Source organism: Procambarus clarkii, chromosome 16 (genome assembly GCF_040958095.1).
Source record: "Procambarus clarkii isolate CNS0578487 chromosome 16, FALCON_Pclarkii_2.0, whole genome shotgun sequence".
Classification (NCBI taxonomy): domain Eukaryota; kingdom Metazoa; phylum Arthropoda; class Malacostraca; order Decapoda; family Cambaridae; genus Procambarus; species Procambarus clarkii.
In genome coordinates this window covers 19,390,562-19,401,648 of record NC_091165.1, presented here as the reverse complement: position 1 = coordinate 19,401,648, position 11,087 = coordinate 19,390,562, and the positions used below count along the sequence as shown (strand labels likewise).

General features: G+C 47.5%; 2 protein-coding genes across 2 annotated transcripts; both read left to right on the top strand.

The window, feature by feature from the left end:
• The first annotated feature begins 578 nt into the window (after positions 1-578).
• LOC138365266 (oviduct-specific glycoprotein-like) lies at positions 579-1,241 on the top strand. The gene has a single exon (XM_069325541.1). It carries the CDS (start codon positions 579-581, stop codon positions 1,239-1,241), a length of 663 nt encoding a protein of 220 aa, XP_069181642.1.
• Positions 1,242-6,921: 5,680 nt separating this feature from the next.
• Positions 6,922-8,094, top strand: LOC123759919 (uncharacterized). Its single transcript, XM_069325540.1, has one exon. The coding sequence runs from the start codon at positions 6,922-6,924 to the stop codon at positions 8,092-8,094; it is 1,173 nt and encodes a 390-aa protein (XP_069181641.1).
• The last annotated feature ends 2,993 nt before the right edge of the window (positions 8,095-11,087 follow it).

Genomic DNA, 11,087 nt, shown 5'->3' with positions numbered 1-11,087 from the left:
GAAGTAGATAAGTTTACGTTTAACTTAAAAGGAACGTAAGGACATGGTTTGAAGCCAGAGGAGTCATTAAATATATATATAAGGCAGCGTTAATCCAGAGTCATCGGGGGGGGGGGGGCAAGAAGAATCAACTGCATGACATAACAGCTTAAGCGAACAATATTCACTGTCTCATAACCAGATGAGTTAGATAAATCAGGAACAGGAGTCATTTTCTTTTTTTTTTAGATGACTGACAACTGAAAATGGCGGGTTACAAAGTTCGCTACAGCCATGAAGGGCGCGTCTGCACGCCCTGACGGAGCTCGTCCACCCACGCCCACACACACAGCCAGGACCTGGAAACATGATAGGAAAGGCCACTAAACCACTGGAATGAAAGAGCAGTTGTAGTTTTGCAGGTTCCCATTGTCTGGAACGGGAAGAAGGTTAGATATATCGAGGGTTGCCGATCTTGGCCGACGACAGACCTTGCCAAGGATACAACCTGCAACAGTCGCCTTAATACCAGGTACCCAGGTACCTCCTAATTCACACCTGGTGAACAGGTATACCCAGGTGTGAGACGACGTGCCAAAATGTCTACATCTTTCCTTCGGCTGCGAACGGACAGAGCAACAGGTATATCTGAAGAAGCAGCAGGTATATCTGAAGCAGCAGCAGGTATATCTGAAGAAGCAGCAGGTATATCTGAAGAAGCAGCAGGTATATCTGAAGCAGCAGCAGGTATATCTGAAGAAGCAGCAGGTATATCTGAAGCAGCAGCAGGTATATCTGAAGCAGCAGCAGGTATATCTGAAGCAGCAGCAGGTATATCTGAAGCAGCACCAGGTATATCTGAAGCAGCAGCAGGTATATCTGAAGCAGCAGCAGGTATATCTGAAGCAGCAGCAGGTATATCTGAAGAAGCAGCAGGTATATCTGAAGCAGCAACAGGTATATCTGAAGCAGCAGCAGGTATATCTGAAGCAGCAGCAGGTATATCTAAAGCAGCAGCAGGTATATCTGAAGCAGCAGCAGGTATATCTGAAGCAGCAGCAGGTATATCTGAAGCAGCAGCAGGTATATCTGAAGCAGCAGCAGGTATATCTGAAGCAGCAGCAGGTATATCTGAAGCAGCAGCAGGTATATCTGAAGCAGCAGCACATCATCATCAGTTTATTAGTCCTATAATAATAATATATAGAGTTTCTCCACTAAATTACAAAACAAAAAACATTGCTAGACGATCTCTAAAATAGAGTAAATATACCTTTTTACACCAGAGCTTCAGTATAATTTTGTAAACAACATCTTTATCACCAGCCCAATAGGAGGGTGGAGGCCAAGAGCACTTGGTACCCTTGTCAACAGCTGGTACCCTTGTCAACAGCTTGGTACCCTTGTCAACAGCTTGGTACCCTTGTCAACAGCTTGGTACCCTTGTCAACAGCCTGGAGCACTTGGCTGTTGACAAGGGACCCGAGGCTTAATGGGCAGTGTCACGTGACATTAATTGGAGGCCTTCCAACGTGAGATCCTGCAGGATGCCAGCGTGAAGATGGAGATTATTAGTACGAGGGTACTATAAGATACTACTAGGAAGAGGAAGGCTTTATCTGTTTTCAGGTCCTACAAGAACGAGGAGGTTGTCAGCATGATGGGTCCTGCAGGATACTGTCAGCATTGATGATTCTTGACAGCAGATATTGATGATTCTTGACAGCAGATATTGATGATTCTTGACAGCAGACATAAGCCAAGGGTACCTGGAGCACTTGGCTGTTGACAAGAGTACCTGGAGCACTTGGCTGTTGACAAGGGTACCTGGAGCACTTGGCTGTTGACAAGAGTACCTGGAGCACTTGGCTGTTGACAAGGGTACCTGGAGCACTTGGCTGTTGACAAGAGTACCTGGAGCACTTGGCTGTTGACAAGAGTACCTGGAGCACTCGGCTGTTGACAAGGGTACCTGGAACACTTGGCTGTTGACAAGGGTACCTGGAGCACTTGGCTGTTGACAAGGGTACCTGGAGCACTTGGCTGTTGACAAGAGTACCTGGAGCACTTGGCTGTTGACAAGAGTACCTGGAGCACTTAGCTGTTGACAAGGGTACCTGGAGCACTTGGCTGTTGACAAGGGTACCTGGAGCACTTAGCTGTTGACAAGGGTACCTGGAGCACTTGGCTGTTGACAAGGGTACCTGGAGCACTTGGCTGTTGACAAGGGTACCTGGAGCACTTTGCTGTTGACAAGGGTACCTGGAACACTTAGCTGTTGACAAGGGTACCTGGAGCACTTAGCTGTTGACAAGGGTACCTGGAGCACTTGCCTGTTGACAACGGTACCTGGAGCACTTAGCTGTTGACAAGGGTACCTGGAGCACTTGGCTGTTGACAACGGTACCTGGAGCACTTGGCTGTTGACAAGGGTACCTGGAGCCCTTGGCTGTTGACAAGAGTACCTGGAGCACTTGGCTGTTGACAAGAGTACCTGGATCACTTGGCTGTTGACAACGGTACCTGGAGCACTTGGCTGTTGACAACGGTACCTGGAGCACTTGGCTGTTGACATGAGTACCTGGATCACTTGGCTGTTGACAACGGTACCTGGAGCACTTGGCTGTTGACAAGAGTACCTGGAGCACTTGGCTGTTGACAAGAGTACCTGGAGCACTTGGCTGTTGACAAGGGACCCGAGGCTTAATGGGCAGTGTCACGGGACATTAATTCGCCAAGTGAATTATGGGACTTTCTATCAGGTGCACTCTGGGAGCCACTCCACAAGGTGCACTCTGTGAGCCACTCCACAAGGTGCACTCTGGGAGCACCAGCACTACCGCTATCAACGTGGGAGCTTCTGGAGTAGTGTGAGGCTTCGATTAAAGAGTTATTGACACCAATAAGATGTTTTCAGTTCATGGTAATGATTAATAATGATTAAAGACGTGTTAGTTTGTCCACCGAGACTCTTGATGGGGGTGAGTGAAGAGCAGGAGGTGGAGAAGATAATGGGGGAGAAGGATGAAGGGGTTTCGTTGTTATTATTAGTATCCGTCAGACGCCTCCTGGGTCAATCAGGGGTGTGTGTGTGTGTGTGTGTGTGTGTGTGTGTGAGGGTGAAGACTAACTCACAGGAGGATAATATGGGATGTGAGACGTGTGTCTCTACATCACATTCAGAACGATGGAACTCCAGAATCTGGTCTTATATTAACTTGGCGGAGTTTGTGTGTGTGTGTGTGTGTGTGTGTGTGTGTGTGTGTGTGTGTGTGTGTGTGTGTGTGTGTGTGTGTGTGTGTGTGTGGGTGGGTGGGTGTACTCAACTAGTTGTACTTACCTAGTTGTGCTTACAAGGGTTGAGCTTTGCTCTTTCGACTCGCCTCTCAGCTGTCAATCAACTGTTACTAACTACTAACTATTTTTTCCGCACACACACACACACACACACACACACACACACACACACACACACACACACACACACACACACACACACACACACACACACAAACACACACACCAGGAAGTAGCCCGTAACAGCTGTCTAACTCCCAGGTACCTATTTACTGCTAGGTAACAGGGGCATTCAGGGTGAAAGAAACTTTGCCCATTTGTTTCTGCCTGGTCCGTGAATCGAACCCGTGCCACAGAATTACGAGTCCTGCACGCTGTGCACTCAGCTAACAGACCCCCCACACTCAGTTACCAGACCCCCACAATATGTGTGTGTGTGTGTGTGTTGGACATGGATCATTAACTATTGCTACAACTTTTCTTATTTTTCGGGTAATTGATCGAAGCACTGATCCATATAGTAATTCAGACGCATACCCTTGGAGCAGCCCGTCCTCCAAACAAAGATCCAAAAGTGATTCCATGCACCCTCCAAACCCCCAGTTTATGAATGAAAAGCGGTTTACACACGACTCACAACTGCTGACGTTCGAACATATCCGGAACAAGTGTTTCACTGACGGATTTTGTTCGAATCACAACGCTGTAAATGCTTCACCCACGTACTACAAATACAAATAATCGCCAACAGAACCTAAACACCTGACCTAACCTATGCCTATATATACACAATATGCTAATATATTATAATATTAATTTATACTTGAGAAAATTCCCGTTTTGAATGAACAGCATGTTAAAATTTATGAATGCGTCTGTGGGGTCGACCGCTGGATGTAATGGACTTGAGTCGAGGACGGGTTGCTTGGAGCCAGCCCGTCCTCATAAACAAAGAGCCAGAGTCCATTTTATTCACCCGCCAAACCCAAGCTGTTTATGAATGAAAAACTGTTTACACACGACTCACAACTGATGACATCCTGAACACTTCCGGAACAAGTGCTTCGCTGACGACCTTTGTTCGAACGCTGTAAGTGCTTCACCCACGTACTATATATACAAATAATCGCCAATAGAACCTAAACACCTAACCTAACCAGTACCTAAATATGCACAGTCTGCTAATATATAACAATATTAATTTATATTTGAGAAAATTCCTATTTTGAATGAACATTGAATGTTAAGATTGATGGATGCGTCTTTGGGGTCGAGCAGCCGGTCCTCATAAACAATGGCTAAACGCTCGTTGTTTAAGATGTTTAAGATTCGCTACCTGGGCCCAGATTCACGAAAGCACTTACGCAAGCAGTTACGAACGTGTACATCTTTCCTCAATCTTTGACGGCTTTGGTTAATTTATTAAACAGTTTACAAGCATGAAAACTTCCCAATCAACTGTTGTTATTGTTATAAACAGCCTCCTGGTGCTTCGGAGCTCATTAACTGTTTAATAATTGTAAACAAAGCCGCCAAAGATTGAGGAAAGATGTACAGATTCGTAAGTGCTTGCGTAAGTGCTTTCGTGAATCTGGCCCCTGGAACAAAAAATTCCTAGTAGCACGGTCTATGGTGAGCCCGTAGTAGCTAAACGCTCGTTAAACCAGCCGGGCTTCTTCCCAACTGCGGCAGATCGCGAAAGCTGATTCATAAATTTGAGCGTATTATGTATAATATAAATTAATATACCATATATTAGAATGATGTGTATAGACACGTTAAGGTTAGATTAGTTGATAAGATTCTGTTGGGAATTAGTTGCCTTCGTTGTACGTTGGGAAGCATTTACACACAGATTAGTGATTCGAACAGAAGACAGTAGCGAAGTACGGTTCGAGAGAAGTTCGAACGCCTATCATCTGTGAATCAGAGGCAAAGTGTTTTTCATTCGTAAATAAAGGGGATTTGACGGCTGAACTAACTAGGATTCGGCCAATGTTTGGATGATTTACTTGTCTAAACTTGAGTGAAACCAGATTGTGTTCTAACTTTGCTTGAACAGTGCTTCTCTCTCTCTCTTCCCCGTGTTCGCGTTACACTTAGCTAATTGAGGCCAGTCCTCATAAATAGAGGCCAAATGCTCATTAATCAAGCCGCCAAAACCACTGGTTATGAATGAAAAACGGTTTACACACGACTGATTTCGTTCGAACACTTCCGGAACAAGTATTCACCTAGTTGTATTCATGTAGTTGTGTTTGCGGGGGTTGAGCTTTGCTCTTTCGGCCCGCCTCTCAACTGTCAATCAACTGTTTACTAACTACTTCTTTTTTTTCTCCACACCACACACACACACCCCAGGAAGCATCCTGTGACAGCTGACTAACTCCAAGGTACCTATTTACTGATAGGTAAAAGGGGCATTCAGGGTGAAAGAAACTGCCCATTTGTTTCTGCCTGGTGCGGGAATCGAACCGGCGCCACAGAATTACGAGTCCTGCTCACTATCCACCAGGCTACCAGGCCCCTAAGTGAAAGTGCTTCACTGACGAATTTTGTTCGAACCACAACGCTGTAAATGCTTCATCCACGTACTTCAAATACAAATAATCGCCAACAGAACCTAAACACCTAACCTAACCTATGCCTATATATGCACAATATGCTAATATAATATAATATTAATTTATATATTTAAAAAGAAATCCCGTTTTGACCGAACAGCACGTAAAAGTTTATGAATGTGTCTGTGGGGTCGACCGCTGGATGTAATGGACTTGAGTCGAAGACGGGTTGTACAACTAATGATATTTGCACATTTCTCGAACAGTGCTTCGCTGACAACCACTGTTCGAATCCTACCTCTGTTAGAGTACTCACGTACTTCAAATCCAAATAATTTCCAATAGGGCCTAAACACCTAACCTAACCTAACCTAACCTAACCTATGCCTACCCTAACCTAACCTAACCTAACCTAACCTAACCTATGCCTACCCTAACCTAACCTAACCTAACCTAACCTAACCTATGCCTACCCTAACCTAACCTAACCTAACCTAACCTAACCTAACCTATGCCTACCTATGTACACAATTCCGGTATATAATGAAACGGATTTATATATATAATAAAATCCCAATCATGAGTGCACAGTAAATTAAAATTGATGAATGAGTCTTTTGGGTCGGCCGCCGTCGGAATACCTCACCCATCTACAGCAAATATTGTTGGCAATAAATTGTTGGCAATTTATATTGACAATAAACATTGTCAACAAATCCAAAATACCTAACCCCAGTCAATCCTTGTCCTGAATATACACAAACTTAGTAAACACATTACAATGCATTTATATAAGAGGAAATATAATTTTGGCTACATAGTTCGTTATAATTGGGAAATTAGTCTATGGGGTCGGCCGCAGGGTGGGACGAGCAAGGCGGATACGCTGTGTAGAGGACTATTTATCAACCTCCACTGTCAGAAAAAATTACCACGCAATCCACAACTCATTTCCTCCTTACTCTAGCCCTGGGACTAATACAGGGGGAAGGCCGTGTGTCCTTATTTGATGAGGAGAGGAGAAAGGCTCCATAACCTGGCTCTTCCCTCAAGATCCCTTCCACCACAAAATTAATCTCAAATGTCTTCGGGTGTGTATTCGAGCAGTATAGACCCCCAAGAGCAGCAGACCCCCAACAGCAACAGACCCCCAACAGCAACAGACCCCAACAGCAACAGACCCCAACAGCAACAGACCCCCAACAGCTGCAGACCTCCAGCAGCAACAGACCACAACAGCAACAGACCCCCCAACAGCAGCAGACCCCCAACAGCAACAGACCCCAACAGCAACAGACCCCCAACAGCAACAGACCCCAACAGCAACAGACCCCCCAACAGCAACAGACCCCCAACAGCAGCAGACCCCCAACAGCAACAGACCCCCAACAGCAACAGACCCCCCAACAGCAGCAGACCCCCCAACAGCAGCAGACCCCCAACAGCAACAGACCCCCCAACAGCAGCAGACCCCCAACAGCAACGGACCCCCCAACAGCAACAGACCCCCAACAGCAACAGACCCCCAATAACAGACCCCCAACAGCAACAGACCCCCCAACAGCAACAGACCCCCAACAGCAGCAGACCCCAACAGCAACAGACCCCAACAGCAACAGACCCCCAACAGCAACAGACCCCCAACAGCAACAGACCCCCCAACAGCAACAGACCCCCAACAGCAGCAGACAACCAAAAGCAACAGACCCCCCAACAGCAGCAGACCCCCCAACAGCAGCAGACCCCCAACAGCAACAGACCCCCCAACAGCAGTAGACCCCCAACAGCAACGGACCCCCCAACAGCAACAGAACCCCAACAGCAACAGACCCCCCAACAGCAGCAGACCCCCAACAGCAACAGACCCCCAACAGCAACAGACCCCCCAACAGCAACAGACCCCCCAACAGCAACAGACCCCCAACAGCAACAGACCCCCAACAGCAACAGACCCCCAATAACAGACCCCCAACAGCAACAGACCCCCCAACAGCAACAGACCCCCAACAGCAACAGACCCCCCAACAGCAACAGACCCCCAACAGCAACAGACCCCCAACAGCAACAGACCCCCAACAGCAACAGACCCCCAATAACAGACCCCCAACAGCAACAGACCCCCAACAGCAACAGACCCCAACAGCAACAGACCCCCCAACAGCAACAGACCCCCAATAACAGACCCCCAATAACAGACCCCCAACAGCAACAGAACCCCAACAGCAACAGACCCCCAATAACAGACCCCCAATAACAGACCCCCAACAGCAACAGACCCCCAATAACAGATCCCCAACAGCAACAGACCCCCAATAACAGAACCCCAACACCTCTTTTTGCTAGCACGAGAACCCTTGCCCCTTCCAGCGACTTACAAAATCGGTTCATCCTTCCCAAAGAGCACTCTACTAACCCCCCCCCCCCAGCCAGCCCCCTCCCCCCTCTCTCCTCTCCCCCCCCCCCCTCCCCCACCATCCCGGTGGCGTCTTCGGACAGAGAAGATCAACGTCGCCAGTGACCTTAAGCCTCACTGATCACCCCAAATTGGACCAATGCAAATAGCCTAGGGAACAGGCGGTCCAAGATGGCGGAGGCAGCGGCTTTAATTTTGCCCGAACAAGACGATGGATATTATATTCTCTCTCTCTCTCTCTCTCTCTCTCTCTCTCTCTCTCTCTCTCTCTCTCTCTCTCTCTCTCTCTCTCTCGCTCTCTCTCTCTCTCTCTCTCTCTCTCTCTCTCTCTCTCTCTCTCTCTCTCTCTCTCTCTCTCTCTCTCTCTCTCTCTCTCCCTCACATGAGTATTCAAAACCCTTCATTACCATCTTGAAAATATTCAAAACACAACAACTAACTAAGCAAACTTTCCCTTCACTTCCGCCATCGCTGGAAGGCGCCGGCTAACTTTGCAAGACTTTTATGGGAACTTACTTGCACAAAAAATATATTTGCAGATAAGTAAATAAATATATAAATAATCCGCCAGAGTGACTCCTTTAAACCCAAGTGGCGTCAGAAACCCGCCAGAGTGACTCCCTAGAACCCAAGTGGCGTCAGAAACCCGCCAGAGTGACTCCCTAGAACCCAAGTGGTGTCAGAAACCCGCCAGAGTGACTCCCTAAAACCCAAGTGGTGTCAGAAACCCGCCAGAGTGACTCCCTAAAGCCCAAGTGGTGTCAGAAACCCGCCAGAGTGACTCCCTTAAACCCAAGTGGTGTCAGAAACCCGCCAGAGTGACTCCCTAAAACCCAAGTGGCATCAGAAACCTGCCAGAGTGACTCCCTGAAACCCAAGTGGTGTTAGAAACCCGCCAGAGTGACTCCCTAAAACCCAAGTGGTGTTAGAAACCCGCCAGAGTGACTCCCTAAAACCCAAGTGGTGTCAGAAACCTGATAGAATGACTCCCTAAAACCCAAGTGGCGTCAGAAACCCGCCAGAGTGACTCCCTAAAACCCAAGTGGTGTCAGAAACCCGCCAGAGTGACTCCCTAAAGCCCAAGTGGTGTCAGAAACCCGCCAGAGTGACTCCCTTAAACCCAAGTGGTGTCAGAAACCCGTCAGAGTGACTCCCTAAAACCCAAGTGGCATCAGAAACCTGCCAGAGTGACTCCCTGAAACCCAAGTGGTGTTAGAAACCCGCCAGAGTGACTCCCTAAAACCCAAGTGGTGTTAGAAACCCGCCAGAGTGACTCCCTAAAACCCAAGTGGTGTCAGAAACCCGCCAGAGTGACTCCCTAAAACCCAAGTGGTGTTAGAAACCCGCCAGAGTGACTCCCTAAAACCCAAGTGGTGTCAGAAACCCGCCAGAGTGACTCCCTTAAATTCAAGTGGCGTCAGAAACCCGCCAGAGTGACTCCCTAAAACCGAAGTGGTGTTAGAAACCCGCCAGAGTGACTCCCTAAAACCCAAGTGGTGTTAGAAACCCGCCAGAGTGACTCCCTAAAACCCAAGTGGTGTCAGAAACCCGCCAGAGTGACTCCCTAAAACCGAAGTGGTGTTAGAAACCCGCCAGAGTGACTCCCTAAAACCCAAGTGGTGTCAGAAACCCGCCAGAGTGACTCCCTTAAACCCAAGTGGTGTCAGAAACCCGCCAGAGTGACTCCCTTAAACCCAAGTGGTGTCAGAAACCCGCCAGGGTGACTCCCTTAAACCCAAGTGGTGTCAGAAACCCGCCAGAGTGACTCCCTTAAACCCAAGTGGTGTCAGAAACCCGCCAGAGTGACTCCCTTAAACCCAAGTGGTGTCAGAAACCCGCCAGAGTGACTCCCTAAAACCCAAGTGGCATCAGAAACCTACCAGAGTGACTCCCTAAAATCCAAGTGGTGTCGGAAACCCGCCAGAGTGACTCCCTAAAACCCAAGTGGTGTCGGAAACCTACCAGAGTGACTCCCTAAAACCCAAGTGGTGTTAGAAACCCACCAGAGGGACAGAGATACTAACTCCATTATCCCACATGGCTGTAACACTCTTCAATACACACTTCTTCACTGTAAAACTCTTCACACCATCTACATCCCTTCCCCTCAACACATACCCTCCTAATGACCCCTAGACACCCCTTCCCTTAATTATCCCCCCACTCAAACCCTACCCATCTCCTCCCTGCACACTCACACTCTACCCATATAGAATGGGCAAACCCCCCACCCCCCACCCACCCCATGAGCTCTGAGTGGCTACTTTCACATCGACAAACTTTGTAATAGGGAATATGGGCCAATTTTCCCCCTTTCAAGTGGGGGTGGACCCCAATTTTCCCCCTTTCAAGTGGGGGTGGACCCCAATTTTCCCCTTTGTGGCATTCCAAATATATATCATCCTTAATACTGCTCCCAAATACAGACATTTTCGTTTTGCAGCTGTGATTTATATTTGAGACATTTTTGAGGTATCATTTATGCTGCCCAGCCTCCTAAGACGAGAGTTCTTATAGAAATTATTTGGTGGTAAGTGACACTATTACGTGGTGGATCACAAGACAGTACACTTGTTGTGTTGTTCCATTTGGGCAAAGCAGAAATCTTAGTTATCACCAACGTGAATATGAGAGTTTACCTCAAATAGCCTATAATTTATACTAGTTTACCTCACATAGCCTATAATTTATACTAGTTTACCTCTCATAGCCTATAATCTCTCCTAGTTTACCTCGAAAAGCCTATAATCTCTCCTAGTTTACCTCACATAGCCTATAATCCCTACTAGTTTACCTAACACAGCCCATACTCCCTACTAGTTTACCTCACATAG